The sequence below is a fragment of the Passer domesticus genome, chromosome 1 (genome assembly GCF_036417665.1).
Source record: "Passer domesticus isolate bPasDom1 chromosome 1, bPasDom1.hap1, whole genome shotgun sequence".
Taxonomy (NCBI): domain Eukaryota; kingdom Metazoa; phylum Chordata; class Aves; order Passeriformes; family Passeridae; genus Passer; species Passer domesticus.
Genome location: NC_087474.1, coordinates 157,823,750 through 157,843,158, shown reverse-complemented (window position 1 = coordinate 157,843,158; position 19,409 = coordinate 157,823,750). Strand labels below are relative to the sequence as shown.

The following is a 19,409-nucleotide window of genomic DNA, read 5'->3' as shown; positions in this document are numbered from 1 at the left end:
TTCAAGAGAAAACTAATCAAAATCCCATTCACCTTCTGGACTTTGACAATACTTGTTTAGTGGCTAACAGTAATCTCAAACTGCCCTCCAAGAGGTGAAACCAAACAAAAATGAGAAACACTCAGCAAAACAGAGCAGCAAGTTTAGTATTATCTTTTCTACTTAAACAAAGTGCTGATAGTACTGCCTATGGTTTGGAATAAGAATTTGGGGGTACACTAAATTAACATTATGTCATCATACTGAAAAGACAAATTAATCATCTTTTCTTCTGGTAACCCCAAAAATTGTTCCCTGCTCAGGTAATTATTGTGGTGTCATCCAGAAATAACTTCTAAAAGGTCAAATTGTCACTTTTAGGACAGAGGACACAACAAGAAATGCTAGGTGTGAATTAAAAAGAGGGAAAGCCACCACCTCTCATCACTGCACAGTTAAACAAGATGAAATATGGGATTTCAGGCAATACAACATGTCTACTATACAAATGTTCAAATGCCTCTTACTAATCCACTTGCACAATGTAAAACAGCATCTCCAAAAGCATCAGGATTCCCAATTTCCAGGATTCCTCCAGTAGGTGGCATAGTTTGCTAGCAATTGTATGTCCAGGAGATCCCAAATCTTAGTCCTTTCTAGGGGATCTTTTTGAGTTTTCTTAATTCCAGACACCACTAGTAACTAATCCATAGGGTGTTATTTTCTAAGATTCACTTGAAAGCAAACCTGCTACTTTGCTGTTTGGTATTGAAGTGAGTCAGCTGCTCAAAGTTCTTCTTAAATGTGTACATCTGAGTTTTTAAGTAATATTAAATTTCAATTCATAAAATTGCCACCATTTTATTTACAGCATTAAAAATATTTTAATTATTTCTATTAATCTGAAATCTTGGTCGAAAGATTTCCAATCAATTTCTTTCCTGAGGATACACTAAGATTTTCCTTTTAGTCTGTTTGTTTTTAAGAATGTTTGCACATCACAACAACATTCCATTGGAAGCTTTATACAACAAACACTCTCTCTCATGTAGGATTTATTACTTTGTTACCTTGAAATTTCCAGATATTGGCATTAATCCTAAAACACAAATTTATTAATAGCAGATTATCACAGCACTGAATTTACCTTTTTGTAGAATGGCTGGTCCCCGATTGCCCTTGTTTTCAGAAATTCTTCACTGTTAAACACTCTGTGTTCATAATTTAGATGGTCTTTTACTTCCCTGGAGACAAAAATAAATAAATAGATAAATCTGCTTGGAGATTTGTAAGCAAGTTGTACTTTTGCAATAGCAGCAGCCCACTGGTACTACCAGAAATATGCTGCAGCATCAGAAGACAAAATAGAAATGTGCTGCAGTATTAGAAGGCAAACTCAGTTTTAATGAACAAATGTTACTGAATCATAGAAAAAAGAATTCAAATTCTTACAAGTAAGGAAGTCTACCTGCTGCCAAACTCACATACACTCTGTAAGACTTAGTAAACCATGAAGGAGAATCTGTATAAATCATGATATAGGCTCCAGTCTTGGATTCCATTTACATACACAGCTCCTGAATCACACACAACCCACTGGAGCACAAAAGACAAGTGCCCCTATCATGGGCAATTTGAAAGATGTGACCTGACCTCCCACTGTCCCATCACATTGCATCTGTAACAGGCACATGAAAAACAGGGTTCTTACTACTTCTTGTTAACAGTTTATCCAACCATATGGGGCCAGGAAAAGGTATGGTCAATGAATGTACATAGCTCTATGTAATTCTATATAATTTAGCACTGTCTGCTGTAAACATGGAACCTCCACACACAAAATCACTACAATGCTTTGCTGAAGACAGAACAACTGCATTGAAGAGTTACTTTCCTTTACTCCTGGATGCTGGCAGAATTAGGAGATAGAAGAAACAAGGCTGAAAAAAAGAACAAAGAAAAAGTTTGAAGGAAAGGAGAAAGACAGCAAAAGAATCAACTCCTTTGTGATACATATTATCTCTTAGAGAGCAAAGCATCTGTTCATTTTTTGCAGCCAAATGTTTAGTGCATTAAAGAGTTCAAGCTGGTATGAGCAAAAAAGCATTTCTCCTCATCTTTGTCTGGAACATTATTGCCAAACACTGAAATCCACAAAATCCCACTGTGGGAATAAATGCATTTCAGTTTCCATAATCAGCTATCTGTAAAGGCTGTTCTATTCCCCACACCCAGCAGCTACTGTCCTTCTTGGAGGGTCCAGACACCTGCAGGAGCACTCCTTAAGCTGATCCAATAACAGACACCTGGTATTTGGACTCTGTAAATTAACCCAGCTCCTTCTGACTGAAAGTGCCAAGGAGAATTCCCATGAGCAATTCAGTAGCTGATCCAAAGGGAAGAACCACCTCCAGCAAGAGGCCACATCATGTTAAAATGCCAGTCCCAAACACAGCCAATACCTCACATTTCTTATCATAGAATTATGGAATACCCTGGAAGGGACCCACAAGGGTCATTGAGTCCAGCTCCTGGCCAATTGTCCCTTCTTGTGCCAGCACTTTGCCCTTGAGCTTAAACAGCTCCTCCTCCATTCTCAGGTGTTGCACTCTTTGGGTATCTCATCCATTCTCAGTCCAAACACACCCAGGTGTTCTGAACTCTTGTTCCTGCTTTCAGCTCTTCTGCCTTGTCCTGGATTGAATTCATGTGCCTCTAACAAGAGGGACCAAAACTTCACTGATATCCCTGCTGGGCCCTAAGCTTTTCCAAGGACTGCACTTCTCTTCCTGAAATCTTCCTACAAAAGACAAGCTCAAAATCACAAGAGCTTTAAGATATTTGAGCAATGTGTATATATATATATATATCTCAAAACATCAATGACTCATATTCCATCAGGCTACAGGACCTCCTTCTCATATTCCCTAACAAAACCTAAGCTCTACAAAATATCTATAAAGTAAGAGAAAATGAGAATATTTTCACTGATGCTTAAAGTGTCTTAACCAGTACCACATGCTCTCACAATGGAAACTACTAGACCCACTCACCTGAAGATATTAACAATTAACTGCAACATGGTTTGCTGCACATCCATGTTGAGTTTCTGCTGCCAAGCTCTCCTGCGGGTTTGGAGCTCCCCAAGGTCTGTGCTGGCTCGGAGATGGCAGAGCTCCAGATCAAAGTGCAGCTGCAGACCCTCCACTCTACACACAGAAGAAAACTATTAACTTACATCCTAACACCAACCATTTTTCCACACCTTAAAAAAAAAAAAGAAGTCATTTAGGCCCTTGCATCCTAATCTTACAGCTAGAGAAGTGCAAGATTGATTTACAAGTGCTGACAAGCTAACAAGATTCCAGGAGCCCCACTCAATTTAATCACAGTGCACTCAGTCTCCTTTGTAAAGTTCAGAGTATAATCTGTATCAATAATAAAAAGAAACAAGCATTCCAGTTGTTGCAAAATAATTTGGTGATTACGACTGCTTCAAGCCACTTCTATACTAATTAATTGAAATTTTCAATTTGCCCTTTTTTAAAATACAGTGGGATTTATATGAATGAAATAATATTATAATAATAAATAATACAAAATAAAAACTTGGAGCATCAAGCATGGTTTATGCACTAAAATAGATACATCTTCAAGATCTTGTCACCTTTTTATGAAAGTTTCTGCTGCTTGTGCTGGAACATCTGGAATCTCAAGTTCCTCTTCAACCATTTTTGAATGTGAAATATCTCCATTATCTATATTAATTAGAATTAAATCTTCACCTTCCTTTTAACAAAAGAAAATAGAATGATTGTACATTTATAGTAAAAATATTTACTTATTTACATACTTCTCAGACCATTAATTTAATCAAGGAGGTAAGCCAGAAAAGGACTGAAATATTTTCCACAAGTAGGAAATTCTACGGATAACTAAACAATTACATTCAAGAAAAATAAATGCAATTGCCTTAACAGATGTTAATCTTAGTATATAAAACACTTAGTAATCTAATATTTCCTAATATGCAAGGGGGCAAATGCACTGCAAGCAAAAATGAGGAGTGGTAATGGTGTAAAACATACCGTGCTCACTTCATCAAAATGATCAATATGACATCCCATGAGGAAAGACGTTGGAGCCATCACAAAATCCAGCATTTGCCTGGACAGAATGGGCACAAAAGTGTGCTGCCACTGAAGGGGGTGAAGGTACAGCATAAAGCATTCAGCAATGAGTGTCAGCAGAGCCCAGTCAGAAGAGAAGAAAACAATTCTCTGTTCTGTCAAAATACAGGTCATAATCTGGAAAACAAACCCAGAATGTTAAATGTTTGCAAAGAGGTATCTAGAATGCACTAGAAATGCAAATATTTCATTTGTTTGTGAGAGTCAACCTCAAAATTCTCATTTTTAGTAGTTATCTTACAGATTTATAAGATGAAATAATGCCCATTTCAAGATGCATCAGCTGCACCATTTAGGATTTGAGATACTTTTATTCATAACATGCATGTTTGGGCAAAACCCCCAAAAAATAAGGCAGAACTGCCAACTCTCATGATTGAGGAGGTTTCTTAGAGAAAGTGGCTCAGATAATACTGATGACCTTAAACAACACAACTCCACAGGTGGCCTTTGAGCAGGGAATTGGATCAGGAAACCTATAAAGGACACTGCATCTAATATTATTGTAAGATTCTGTGAAACACTGAAAAAAACTCTTTGCAAATAGCTTTTTGTATTTTGTATTTCCACACCATTTATACATTACTTGTATAACAGTGCCAGCTGTCATCAATCCTTCCCACAGGCCGCTTTCTTAAACATGAAAAAAAAATATTATAAATCTTGTAGAAATGCATGTAGTGAAAATTAAAAATAAAATCTGTCAATTGGCTTGGGTAGTTACATTTAAAAATATATTCTTAAGATATGTAGCACCTATTTCTAGACCACAGACAAAGAAATGTAATATCCCTTAATGTAATCAGGTCTATGAATAACAAAATATCTTAAGAAGTATAGTTTATTTTGCCATAGCTCTAATATTCAGAACTAAGATTATTCTGAATTCCTGGGTTTATAAAGTTTTTTGAGTAAATAAACATCTTGATTTTTTTCCCTAAACTACAAATTACCAATACTGACAATCTCTAAAACATTTAAAAGTATGAGTTAGTTTTACCTGCAGCACCTGCTCTGGCTTGAAGCACAGCAATGGAAGATGGAGATCCAAGTCAATAATTGGACTGTCTGGATCCTCTCGTGAAGGAATTATTATTTGAAGTGGTTTCATATGAAATACCTGTAATAACAGATGGTTTCTGTTTACTCCTTAATGAAAATGTTCCCACTGCACATTTAATTCAGGATTTTAGGTCCAATTACAAAATACTAACTTTAATTGAGAGAAGACAGGTATTTGCATACTGCAGAAAAGTAAAATAAAAAGAGAGGGAAATATTAAAAGACATAATGAGTAGTTTGAAAGATTAACATGAACTTGTCTCCTCTCATTCTCATAGGGTGATTGGCCAGTAATTTTTTTTTTAAAACATCTTTAAACATAATTAAACTTGCTTTATTATAACAAAATAATTGAATTTATATTTGCAGATACAACTGGGAAATCAAAACTATTGATAAAATTCATACAGAAAAAAATATGAACAAAATAAGTGAGCATAGGTTGTCATGCTAAGCAAATAAAACAAGCCAAAAGGAATGAGGTCTCTCAGTGTTTCAGATACTTCATCTCAAATCCCTGGGGGTCGGGTCCTGCACGTGCTGCACATTTCAGCACTCACAGCTGGTTTAGCCAATCACTCAGATATTTTCCAGCTATGCTATTTTTCCTCCCCTCCTAACCCCTCATCCCAGGGTCAAGGAAAGCAGTTAAGGAAAAGTCCTTGGCTGAAGTTCTGCTTCCCTAGAAGCCACTGCAGTAGGTAACAGAGTGTGTGCTGAAATCACTGACCCAGCTGACATCTGGCTGGACTTGGGAAGGGTCAGAAAGGAACAAATACACAGCACTGAATACAAATGTTGATGTGAGTTTCCCCTCTCAGCTTGGTCTTATCCAGGCAGCAGCCATCTCAACATTCCATCCACTGCACACTCTTCTGCTGCTCCCAGAGCTGCCCAGGCATCATCTCACACCACAAATTGTTGGCGTGAGCCAAAGCCTTCCCAGAGGAGTACTGAAAACTAAAGAACATGACTGGTGTGCCAGCACTCCAGCCTGAACCCTGGTCACTCTGTTATTTTCTCTACTAATAATGCATAGCCTGATTTTTAAAGCACAGGTATTGACATCAGTTTCACATCATCAAGTAATCTCTGACCTGGCACTCATGAATGTCACCCAGTTCATTGAAAACAGCATCTTAGTATCTTAGAAGGCATAATGTTAAAATCATGATGAAATTCAGGAGGAATAATTACCAAGTGGAGTGATCCTGGTGGGGGGCTGGGGATTAAGAACAGCTTTGCTGCAAATTCTTTTATGTGCTCCTCGACATCTAAATCCCTCAAAGGTCGTAGCTGCACTAGTAAGCTGTAATTAAATGATAGGAAATTACTTATCAATAGTAACATGCAAACACAAAAAACTCTTTCTGCTGATAATCTAGAAAAAAATTATTAGCAGTAATGAAGCTATTATTTCAGCTAATTAATTTCTAATTTATTAGCTACTTGAGCAGCTTCATTAAATTTTAATGATGCTTCTGTGTCAGAAGCAGAGTTTTTTTGTACTCCCATGCATGAAACACTGCTGCATTATATCCTTCAGGGGACACAGCAGAGTGGTTTGATGGCCAAAGGAAACCATGTGTGAGGTGTCTTCTAGAGCCTGCTTGAGGAACCAACACCCACAGCTGCAACACTTGGTGCTCCTCCATCTCAAGCACCAGACACCAGCTCTGAGATGGAAAACAGCACCAGAGGAAAAGAGAGGTTGCAGACCCAAGTTTGACTGCAGAGGAATGTGAAGAAAGAGCCATATTTAGCATAAGGCTTAGGCCTGCATGGACACTGCTCTTTGCTGTCATTCCCACCCACACAAAGAATAAGAACATTTGTGCAAACCTGCTACATGTTTCTGTTTTTAAACTGTGTTACCCTAACAAGGGTCACATGGTTTATATTATACACCAAATAAATTCTGGAACATTTAAACATACACACAATCAAGACTGAAAACTAGGAACTCCCACAGCATTTCTGAAATGTAACAATTACCAAGTTAGGTATTTGTGGTCACAAAGAGTGTTTTGTTCAATAGAAGATTCACTTGCATGTTTATAGCCAAAACCCCAAATATTTACAAAATCAGAAATCTAGGCCTGCAAATCTATATACAGAGAAACTAGGAACTGAATATGGTTGTCTTCTCCCTGGAGGTTTTACTTCAGTTTGCAGCTTTACTGGTTTCCTGCAGAAGAACACTTGCTCTTCAGGAAGAAAGCAACTGAATAGGTTAAGAGATATACAAGGATCTAGGACATCATATTTGTGTACAGCATTTAGATTCCAGAAAAGAAACAAACATATTCTGTCATATATTACTGCCTTTTCAAATGAAATATTTAAATTCACTATTTTCCTATTTGAAGAAAGCCCTGGGCTGTTACATAAATATTCCCACAAGTCCATCAGCTCTTCAGGGGTGCAGAGAAAGGGGAATTTAAGAATTATCAAAGAAAATCAGAGAGTTGAACCAACCATTTAAACAAACACTCTGTCACACTTAGTGATGCCTCAGATTTGGCCAAACAGAGTAAGCAGATCTGCTTTTTCCTTTCCTTTGAGACAAAAAGCTCTTATCAAGACAGTAAATGTCACAACAGACACAACGTGACAGAGAAAGCAGCAGATGCAGAGAGGACAGTCAGAGCTCCCCATTCAGGCCATTAATGCAGCCTAACAGCAGCTGACAGCTCTGCACTGCAAACGCTGCAGAAATAAATGAAGTAATCTCTGAAACACTCAAGTGGAGAGCTAAGGAGTTTATGAACCTTTCATTACTGCTAGTAACTGTCCACACACAGGTGTTTCAGAAAGCAAGAGCAGCTCAGAATGGGCCCTTTGTACTGCCTCAGTGCTGGGAGTTATTTGCACACTCCCACCTTTTCTCAAGGCAGCTGAAAGGATGAACACACAGGCTGGAAGATTTACTGTTTGAATGGAGCCTATTCATCCATCCAAGACAGGAGTTCATCCAGGAGATTACTGCCAGGAATATTTCACTTTTCATGCATATAACAGATTGAGGTAATACTACATGTGCAAAGTGCCAAAACCTCTCAAGTTAAACCAAACCTTTTCAAAAAATGTAGAATTATCCAACAGCCACCGTGCTGTGAAACCATTTAGGTGCACATCTGCTTGCTCTGGAGAAAGGCAGACACACCTCACACAAAATGTTCTGGATTTGGAAGCACTGAGCTAGCAATATGCAAATTAGTTATAAAATTAATGGCATAGAATACAAAGACCTTCATTACTATGATGACAGCTTGCAGATTCCCTTGCAGTTCAAAGTACCTGCATGGATTTACAGCTTGATGTTGCCTGTGTATCTCAGCTTGGTTTAGTTTTCAGCTGTGATTTCTACCCTGACACTTGAAAAAGTTTAGGGATTTTATCTAGGAATACTTATGTAAAAAAATACTTTTGATGATTGTTCTGACTGAAAACAAGTACCACCTCACCTATAAGCAATTCTGTGCACTTAGTACTGAAGAAAATAATCTATGCACAGAATTCTAGAGGAAAAAGAAACCTTTTGCTACAAAAAATCATCCTGAATGGAAGCAGAACCCCTTTAGATGCTACTTCAACATCAGATCTTCAGGAGCATCAGCATTCTTGCACTAGGTATCATAATGAAAGAGCTACACACTAGAAATAGGTGGTTTGAGGTCCACCAGCAAGTGCTTTCAGAACTCCTGACTGCAGAATGATTAATCAGTTGAAGCATCCTGCAAAACAGCTCTGCAGCATACCAAGGACTCAAGTGTGCTGTTGAAGGTGTTATTATTTGTTAAGTATAAGAAGCACTGCTACCTGAGTACATTCAAGCAACAACAACACTTAATTAGATTATTAACCCGTTGGTCACCTGATGACACACAGTAACTCCCTTTCTGGTTTACAGAAACACAATGTCAGTGCTTTGTAACGTCCCAAAAAGTCAGAACATCTGCAGCTGTACAGGGCACTACACTCAAAATATCTCACAGAGGTCTTGGCTGCAATTGTTTGTGTTGCATTCAGAACAGCCACACACCCAGCAGCTGTTTCATGCCACGTGGAAACATTTCAGTAATACAACCAAAATAAGGAAAACTTGTACCTCTCCACCCCTTCCCTTCCCTCCACCCTGGTGTACTCTGGCACAGTGAAACACTTTTTCTAAAAAAAAAAAACCCTAAGACACTAAAATCAGAAGGGCAGACATTCTGAAATGAGCCATTAAATACTATCAAGAAAAAGGAAAAAAAAATAATGGAAACTTAATCAGTTGAGTTTCCAGCACCGTGGGAAATGCCAACACCAAATTCAGCTGTGTCACTGGCATTCACCCCCCTCCAGTTACACACACTCCCATCTCACAGATGCAACAGCAAAAAGGGGAAGAGCTGTGCAGCTGTGTGAAAAATTCCCCAGTTAAAAGACCAAGACAGCACACAAGACTAACATGGGAGGTTATTGTCCAGTTGAACTTCCCTATAATTATTCACATATTTACAAACCACTTTAAGCTCTGATTGTTAGTACTGATCAAATGAACTCTCAGAAACCAGTACAGACTCAAAAGAGAAAATCCATCTGTGGACATTAATGCTTTAAATAGGTGCCAAACCCTACTATATGTGATCAAGGCAGAGGTGTTTAATTATGATGTTTAAATAGTTATTAAGTTTAAAATACCCACCCAGAGGCAGAAGCAGATCTAGGGGGTTAAATCTATCTGGTTACTGTCTCCTCTAAACAGATACAAGAACTAGAAACACATTTATAATATCTGGAATTTTCCATGGCTGTCCTGAAGATTTTCCTATTTCTCCCTCAGTGGGCTCTTTTAAAATCCATTTGCTAATTGACTGCTTCTCCCAGCTCAGAGATGTGTCACTTCAGAGAAGAAATTACTCACTTATGAATACTCTGCATAAACCACTGATGGGTACTGTAACTGTCTAGCTGAATCCATTTCCCACCCAGTGGAAAGCTGGTGTGAGGTGAGCCCTCTCACAGGCTGAGCTCACAGTAGAAAAGCAGCAGGAATCCCACTATAAAAGCTGGATGGAAGCAGTAGCCACAGCTGTAGTCACAGCTGGAAGAGTTCCATATGCAGATTAGCAGCAACTTGAGATTTGAGGCTTATAAAAAGGCAGCAGTGAATCAGTTCCTGCAATACCAAGGGCTGATGTAATTCACTTAAATATAAAGGGAGGGGGGAGTGATCTGGGCAGGAAAGGAGAAAGGAAAACAAACATTTCCTTTTTATTTCACTGAACATTTATTTTGATTTCACACTGACCTGTGCACACCCTGTTTCCATTATGTTGAAGTGCCTTGTCCACATTAAACCCCTTCACTAATGCTTTAAAAATGACAGAGCAGAGGTAGGTGCCCTTAAAAGGGCTGCCAGAGTGACTAATTTGTGATCCCACAGCCTTTTTCAGTCAATGTCTAAAATGCCCAGGAGGAAGGCACTGCTTTGCTCCTCCAGGGCTCCCTTCATGCAACCCAGGGAAAGCCAGTGCTCCAAGAAGATCCAGATCCACAGCACAGGGAAGAAGAGGTGCATGGGCTGGGGAAATGAGTGCTCAGGTCTCATTTGGTCTGGAGCCAGGTTAGGGGCTGGGGATGTACCCAGGGAATGCTCCCTTGCTCCTCTGCCTGGGACATGAGCACCAGCAGAACACAGGGGAACACCCAAGCTCCAACCTAAAACCCCAACATCTTTTCAATTTACAAGAAGCAAATAGCTGCTACTGGGTTCAGATTTGACTCCACTGAATTTTAGGGAAGAAAACCTCTTCTACCTTTGGACAACAGGTCTGCAAGTGAAGACACACAGCAATGGCCAATGTACCCAGGCAGATCTCTGATGTGAGAAGGTTTTAATCCAAAATAGATGCAAAGAGATCTTAACAACTTAACAATAAAGTAACCTCAAAATAAGAGAAATTACTTAATAACATGATAGATCCATGTTCACTTACCTTTTACATCATCTACACTGCAGAATATTTGACTGTTTCTAACCAGTGTATCCTAAGAATTTCTCTTAGTTCTACAACATTCAAGTAACCACTCTACTTCCTCAAGTGACTTGGATTATTTCCCTAATGTGTCATTAAGTGCTTATTAATACATATATTCACATTCTTATGACATTTATTTGGTGCATTATAAAAAGCTTTTTGTGCTTTGAAAGCGATTTTCATAAGAGTGGAAAAAACCACTCCAAAAAAAGCCAATAATATCTGTAAAATATCCATTTCCTACACATTAGCAAAAACCCCCAAAGAAAATGAAGACAACATCATAACACCCTTGGTATTCAGAATTTGCACTTATTGTCTGGGCAACATTGACATTGCATTTCTTCTTTTCTCTCCCACCTTAACATAAACCTAGCCACTGCTTTAGCATCACACAGCTCTCCTGATCACATCAAGCAAATTCAGGTATTAAAAACCTGCAATCATTTCCAGCAGAAACACACAGGGGAGCAAGTCTTACCATGAGAGACAATCCTTGAGGGCACTAAAATAAGGGTATCTGGATATAACACAAACAGCACAGGGTACAAAACAGACAGGCACCTTCCCAGTCTGGGTGGATTCCCAAGGGCCCTGCCCATTCGAGGAGGTGGAGCCATCCTGCAAGAAAACTGCACATTAATGACTTTATGTTAATCATCAAATTATGGCTGATATTTTCTTGAGAACCTTAGAGATGTGATATCCAATTCCCTCTATATTTCAAAGGGATTTTGATGTCTATCTCCCTTTAGGTCTTCAGAAAAATGTCAGCCTACAAGATTTAAACAACATGTACTAAAAAGCATTTCAGCACAAAATGCATTTAGAAAGAACATCTTTCATTGTTTGGAAAGAAAAATCTCTACCAAAAAAAAAACATCCAGGGGATAAAATCTGCTCCTAAATATCCAAATCTCCAAAATGAAATCCATAACAGTTTTTCCTAACGCAGTGTGTTCCAAAGTACTCCATTTAAAATGGCAATATAAAAAGTATGATTTGTCCTGTACTCCTCCTAACATAAAAGCTAGTTTGATAACTAACTGTTAACTAATTTGGTAAATTAAATCCCACATTATTTTATATATTTTAATGTTTTAACAGAAGAATGAGTTAAATAACTTACTTGCATGGACTGGTAGTACTGTGCAACAACACCATATGTTCTGTTACCACAGACGTCAGTGAAAACCAGGAAATGGATGTGGTCCTCTTTTAATTCAGAAGATACATAAAGTCCTCCTGAAACGAAGGCAGCAACCATATATTTAATTATATATTTAACTACAGTTGTGTGAAAGACAATTCATGACAAATACTGCACACTGCCACTTCATTTCAAAAGAAATGTCTCATTTTAAGGGATTAAAATGAAATATCCAGTCCACTTGAACTAAAGGTTGTTACAGGTGCTGTAAACTGCACATTACTGAAGAAGCAAAAATGAAATTATTTTACATTTTCAGAGACAAGATATGGGTCAAATACAAGAAATAGGTTGAAATCACTTTTTTTCCCAAGATATTAAAAAGGTCTGCAAAAATGACACACATATTAAAATTTCTCCTTTTAAACATGGAGGAAATATTCACTACTTCAAGTATATCAAAACACCAAATAAAAAGTGAGAGTACTCAGCCATCTTGGGATGAAAAATAATTTTTCAAGTGTGTGCATATTTGCACTTCACTCAAACCAAGATTTACCAACAAGGGCTAAAAAATAAGGGCTGAACTATGGCTCAAGAAATATTTACAGTTCTCAAGAAGAAGTGTGAACCCTCATGTACCTGGGAAGCAGAGCTGTGGCAGAGCAATAAGATCAATGTCCTTTGGAACTGTCACATCTTCTGTGTCAGGTGCTCTCTGCTGCCCATTGAGGCTTTTGACATTTTCAACCTTGGGTCTCTCTTTTTTCTTTCGGAAGGAGCGGCGTTTGCTTTTATTCAAGTTATTACCAGCATGAATCATCTGAACATCATCTCTGCTGATAAACGGAGGCACAAATACAGAAAGAACTTCTGGATCAAGGGGAGGAAGATTTTTGAGTTTTCTTTGAGTGCCCTGTGGAAAAAAAAACCAACAAAACAAACTCTAGGATGACACTCATCCTGACATGTGGGGGTTTTGTCATAATTTTTAACCCTGGTTTTCTTATACCACTAAAATGGTGGGTTTCAAATATATTTTTCTGCTTCCTAAATAATTGATTTTTCCTTTAAAGTTTTTGTTTTATGCATGTTAATGCAAGGAAAATGGGCATTTTTAGTAGGCAAGGAATCCTTCATCATTCAAAATGTCCCATATCAGTATTATGCCTTTGGCAAAAGAAACTAACAGATATCAAACACCATATTTCCTCCTTTTCAGTATTAAGATATACTTAAACTATATTTAAAATAAACACTGGCAACAACAAAAAATAAAAGGACAATAAATAAATGAAAAGAAACAGAAGCAGCTGAGCCTCTTAGATAAGTCTTTGTTTGACTTCAGGAAAAGTTTCCTTTCAATTCAGAATAAATAACACGCACCAAAAAAAAATCCCTAAACATCACAAACACAGACTTTCACAAGACAATGCCTAACTTTATAAGGCAATAACAAAGCACAATTAAAAACTACAATCATGGTTACAATATTACAATAAATACAACTTTAAGACACTGAAGCCATGAGAATCTCTCCATATTCTGATGACTCAGTGGAACAGGCACCCCAAGAGCATGTATGAAATTACAACATTTTTTGCAAAGTATGACTGGCCTGAAAGCCCTCACTGCCCTGCAATGAAAAGCTGTGGAGGAAGTGATCAGAGAGATTTCCTCATACTGGGGAGCACTTTTTGTATTCTTGACCATGCAGTTGAGCCAAGTAGCTGCATTTCTAATTGCTTCATTGCAATTTTAATTCTTCCTGCAAGGTTAAAAAAAAAAACAAGTAAAAGCTTTGTTTAACCAATGATATTTGGAAACAGGAAAGGCCAGCCCCACTGTGGTAAAAAGTTGTTTTGTTTTTAACTTTTTACAAACATCTTCAAAGTCAGAGGAGGTGAAGCATACATGCTGCTTTTATCACCAGATATGATGCAAGATGCTCCTTGAGAACCAATGCTGGCCTCAACCACCATTTCCCTATTTTTTAAAAAAAAAACAGCTAAAACATAGAAAGCTCTGTTGCCAATGTTCCACTGTCCAGGTTTTGAGACAGAAGTCTCAGCTCTTACATCCCAGCAGGTATGTCCACTAATAGTTTTCTTTCCCACATTTGAGCATCATGGGAAAAATGTGAAGGAATGCTTCATGACATGTTAGTTATGGTCTCTTAAATTCCATAAACCAAACTGTATTTATAATAGGATATTCTAAAGAAACTACTTCATTAAAAATAAGAAGTGAAAAATGAACTTTTAATGGACAAAGAGCCTGAACTAGAAGTAAATTGGAGTGGAAAAGAAAAGTTCAGGTAAGTATCCAGTGGGATAGTCAAAAGATAGCCATGACTTTAAAAAGCACATCAGGAATTGGGGTACTGAGTGCCACATCCTCACATGCTAAGAATTTCAAGTGCCATTTCCTTAGTTGGCAGCTGACAAAGGCAGTGAAGAAACTAGAAACACAGATAAATTCACCATGATCACCCTCAAACTAACATGCAGCTAAACATTTCAGGAGGAAATTAAGAATTAAGGCTCAGCCCTGAGGCTGTTATGCAAGGAAAACACAGACAGTACTCCAACAGCAGCATTTTCAACTTGGCAGATTTGCCCTGCTGAGGTTTTCACACAGAGTTGCTTTGACAGGGCAATCCCTGACTTACACTGAGGCACCTCTGTGCTCCAAAGTGCTGGATGGCAGCCAGCAGCTTAATGGCCTCACAGCTCCTGAAATGGCAGATCCTTGATGCCTTGAACTACTACAGAGACATTAAACACCATTTTCCCCTACAGAACAGCACTGTCAGCACTGTCACTGACCCACTGACTCAGTCTCCAGCATCTGAGTCAGCTCATATCAATGTCTTGGCCAAAGTCACATTTTTACTCCTTGAGTTCAGGGATAGTGAACAGGCAGCAACAGAACAATATTCACTCGTTTCTGCTATTCTTTGAACATTTTATCTTTTCTGCTGCTACTGTTACTTCTTCACTTTGAAACACTTCCCTTTTGCAGCTTCTTGCTACCAAACCTCCTTGCACCACACATAGGCTCTTGCAGACAGCAGTGGGGGATTTTACTCCATCCCCGTTTGATGGTGTTCCTGTAACAGCACTGCTGCAAAGGACACTGATCTGAGACAGACTTTTACAATGACTGCACTATTTAGACACAAACAGTAGTGTGTTGAAACCACAAATCAGAGCATGACTTCAGCTCTCTGGTGTTTCCTTGACCTCATTCTCCTCTTCCCATCTTTGAAAAAGTTAATTTCACTTTGAATGTCATGAAAGAACTGGTTTCTTTAACAAATAATTAGGCAGGGAAAGTATGAAGCCTCAGAAAAATTAGATTGGGCAGGACAATTAGGTTGTAGTAATAGGACAAAAGGGAATGGTTTTAAACCAACAGAGGGCAGGTTTAGATTAGATATTAGGAAGAAAATCTTTATTGTGAGGGTGGTGAGGCACTGGAACAAGTTGCCCAGAGAAGCTGTGGATGCTCCATCTCTAGAAGTGTCCAAAGCCAGCCTGGATGGAGTTCTGAGCTACCTGGTTTAGTGGAAGGTGTTCCTGCCCCACAGCAGGGGCATTAAAACAGGGTGATCTTTAATGTCCCTTCCAACCAAACAATTGTAGGATGATCTCTGCAGACTCTTGTGCAACACTTTGCTCAAACTAATGATGAGGTTGACATTAGGTCTGGCTGCACTGGGTTTCATCCAGTCAAGTTTCAGAAGTCCCTTGGGAAGGAGATTCTTCCCCCCCTTATGCCCCAGCCCTCAGCACAGCTTCTTCTGGTCTCACTCTTGTTTGCCAGCAGCTCTCCACTATAAAGATACCCAGATGTGGGACAGTTTTCCAGATGTGAATACTCAAGGGTTTTGAGTAATAACAATAATAGCAAAAATCCCTTCCCTTTGCCTGTGAACCACAGTCCTGATGAAGCAGGCCATTACACAGTTATTTATCAGACAATCACACAACAGCTTGGGTTGAGAGGGATCTCAAATTGTCATCTCATTTGAGTCCTCCTGCTATGGGCAGGGCATCTTCCACTACACCCAAAGCCCCACCCAATTTGACCTTGAACACTCCCAGGGATGGTGCATCCACAGCTTCCCCGAGCACCCTGTGCCAGTGCCTCAGCACCCTCACAGTAAAATTCTCCCTAATATCTAACCTAACCCTGCCCTCTGTCATTTGAAGCTGTTCCCCCCGTTCCATCACTCCATGCTTTTGTTAAAAGTCCCTCTCCAGCTCTCTTGGAGACCCTTCAGGTACTGAAAGTCCACAATAAGGTGATCCCACAGCTTTTTCTTCTCCTGGCCAAAGAGCCTCAACTCTCTCAGCCTTTCCTCATGTGAGAAGTGCTCCTCTAATAATCTTTGTGGCCCTCCTCTGGACCCAATCCCAGGAGCTCCATGTCTTTCCTGTGCTTAGGACCCCAGAGCTGGATTAGCACTCCAGGTACAGCAGAGGGGTTGAATCTCCTCCCTCTCCTGCTGCCCACACTGCCCTGGATGCAGCCCAGGACGTGTTTGGCTTTTTGGGCTGCAAGTGCACACAGCCAGGGCATGTCCAACCTCTCATCCATCAGCACCCCCAAGTCCTTCTTGGCAGGGCTCCCTGCATCTCCCAGTCTGTGCCAACAGCAGGGACTGCCTTGACTCAGGGGCAGCACCTTGCACTTGGCTTTGCTGACTCCCAGGATTTCCATGGATTCATTTCTAGGGCTTTTCCAGTTGCTTTTCACTGCAACAAGCACACACTGCTGACTGATGCCCAATCTGATCACACCTCATTTCTTTCAGGCACCTTGACAGCCAGGGAAGCATTACAGAAGCAGGAAAAATTGTTTTGGTGCAAAATTGCCTGAATCAGCAGGGCCAGAGAGCACGAGACAGCTCTGCACCACTGACTGTGGTGGGCAGATGCAGAACCCACTGATGGAACCTGCTGAAGATCTGAGATGTCACAGACAGTTTGCACACGCTTGCCAAAACCCAGCTTTATAGCTTGTCTTTTCTTCGGGAAAAGAAGCATCACTTCTGTACATTTCATTCTTACAAAATACACACTTCCAGTGCTAAGAAATAAATCTCTAGCTGAAAATAGCAGCCTTTGATCTTTTCAAATTGAAATCTCAGAGTGACAAATTTCTTGGCAATAAGGATAAGCAATGGATGACAGCCCAGAAGCTTCTGTTTAAAGAGCTTCAGTGGAAAACTACTTTTTTTTTCCTGGAGTCCCCATTGAGAACAGGTCAGTCATATAAAACTTTTCTTACTTTGGGGATGGGTTACAGCACAGTCCCATTGACTTCATTAGCTTTCTCACTCCATGTTTAAGTACAGTTAAGAATGCACCAACACACTGCGAAGACCACAATTTGAAGCACTATCAGGATTGTTACCCACTGTTTAATCTGTAAATATCGTCAGAGATCCACTACTTTCATTTGGAATGTCATCTTCTCTCAGTAAAGTATTTTCTTTCTACAATCACTAAAATTAGCCATAAAAACATATTCCACTCTCCTCATGTAGATAGTGCTGCAGAAGGAAAAGGAAGTGGAGTAAATCTGTAAGCTTTCCCTAAGACAGTGACTGAAATCCCTGTGATGCAACAGCTTGCAGGGACTTTACTGAAGTTCATACTGACAAAAGAAGAGACTACTTTCTTTTTTGATATCTTTTTGTATCTTGAGCAAAGAAACAATTCAGAACCTGCAGTATGACCAGAACATCAGAATGGCTTCTGTTTTCTGTAGCTGATTTCTTATTTGTTGTTCCACAGGGTTTTTTTTAGAAAGCAGTGACAACTAAGCAAACTGGAATGAATAAGAAATTCCCTTTCCTTTGGGTTCACTTCTCACACTTCTGATAAAACACCATGTACACACTGATTTCAAAAATCTCATGCTGACATTTAGGAACTATTTTCCCGTTCCGAAGGCACACATGAATGAGCTCCTGGAATGTGAACCTCTGCTTGGCTGTTATCACTTAAGAAGCTGACATCAGCAAAAGCCGTCTCCTGAGCGAGTGATCAAGCAGCAAGCCCAACAAAGACTTCTTTATCCAACGCTATTAGAGCGCAATCAAATTCAAGTTCAAGCAGAGCAGCTGAGAGCCCTGGGAGCTGTCTGGCCTTTTTTTAAAGCACGTGCTGGCACCACTGCTCTCAGCAGCATGGAACAAACCCATCAGCACACTCGAACCGGGCAGAACCAGGAGAGGGCTGTCATTGCGAGCCCACGTGTTAAATTATAAACAAATTCTAAACCAAATATTCAAAGCGATAAGCGACCCACCAGCTCCTGCCGTATCCGAGCGGTTCAGGTTAGGGCAAACTCAGAGCGCTTGAGCTCACGGGGGTTTAGATCTCGTGTTTTCCTGAGGATACGAGTTACCAGCCTTTATTCTTCTGCTTTTCTCTCCAGTGGAAGACAGGTCGTGCAGTAACACCCAGCAAAGAACGCATCCTTGAGCGTTTTGCTGTCCCTGCTTATATAAACCTACATTGAGTTCTCCATCTAAACTCAGACCTTTGGAAAAGTGCAGCTACCTCACACCGCTAACAAATTCTCCCTGTTTTGCAGACGTTCGCCTGTCAAAACAACTTTCTCTCGGGACATTTCAGCTCCACGCGCTGACAAACCCAGCCCCACGCACTGGCACCGCCCGCCCGAACCCCGCTCACCTGGAGCAGCGCCCGCACCCGCTCTGTGGGCGCACCGACCAGCAGACAGATCTCCAGCAGGCCCGAGGGCAGCACGTCCTCCATGGCACAGCCGGGACAGGGCGGCTCCTTCCCTGCGGGCAGCGGCTCCTTCCCTCAGGACCGCGGCGCCTTCCCGCCCTCAGCGCCGCCCGCTCCCGCCCCGCGGGGTGGGGAGGAGCGCCCGCGCCGCGCACGGGAACCCGCCCCGCCGGTCGCTACTCTGCGCACTTTGATTGGCTGTTCCCCTGTCACTCTAAGAGCTGTG

At 40.2% G+C, this 19,409-nt stretch overlaps 1 protein-coding gene and 1 long non-coding RNA gene across 8 annotated transcripts in view; one reads left to right on the top strand and one right to left on the bottom strand.

The window, feature by feature from the left end:
• Window positions 1-19,291, bottom strand: part of DENND3 (DENN domain containing 3) — a 31,441-nt gene extending 12,150 nt beyond the window's left edge. For 3 of the 6 annotated variants that reach the window (XM_064398702.1, XM_064398712.1, XM_064398750.1), the window contains exons 1-10: window positions 19,124-19,291; window positions 13,053-13,326; window positions 12,390-12,505; window positions 11,742-11,881; window positions 6,429-6,540; window positions 5,170-5,289; window positions 4,068-4,286; window positions 3,647-3,768; window positions 3,033-3,188; window positions 1,127-1,223 (exon numbers count right to left, since the gene is read on the bottom strand). In XM_064398702.1, coding sequence (XP_064254772.1) covers window positions 1,127-1,223; window positions 3,033-3,188; window positions 3,647-3,768; window positions 4,068-4,286; window positions 5,170-5,289; window positions 6,429-6,540; window positions 11,742-11,881; window positions 12,390-12,505; window positions 13,053-13,326; window positions 19,124-19,207 — 1,440 coding nt within the window. In that variant the 5' untranslated portion in view covers window positions 19,208-19,291. Of the gene's footprint in view, window positions 1-1,126; window positions 1,224-3,032; window positions 3,189-3,646; window positions 3,769-4,067; window positions 4,287-5,169; window positions 5,290-6,428; window positions 6,541-11,741; window positions 11,882-12,389; window positions 12,506-13,052; window positions 13,327-17,102; window positions 17,356-19,123 lie in introns of those variants that run through there. The other 3 variants (XM_064398724.1, XM_064398735.1, XM_064398746.1) reach the window with 3 other exon arrangements.
• LOC135285950 (uncharacterized) lies at window positions 17,190-19,105 on the top strand. Of its 2 annotated transcripts, none has more exons than XR_010350564.1 (3): window positions 17,190-17,683; window positions 18,376-18,762; window positions 18,864-19,105. It is a non-coding gene; the product is annotated as an uncharacterized LOC135285950 (long non-coding RNA). The 2 variants fall into 2 exon arrangements; XR_010350563.1 differs by having other exon boundaries at window positions 18,218-18,762.
• Window positions 19,292-19,409: the final 118 nt, after the last annotated feature.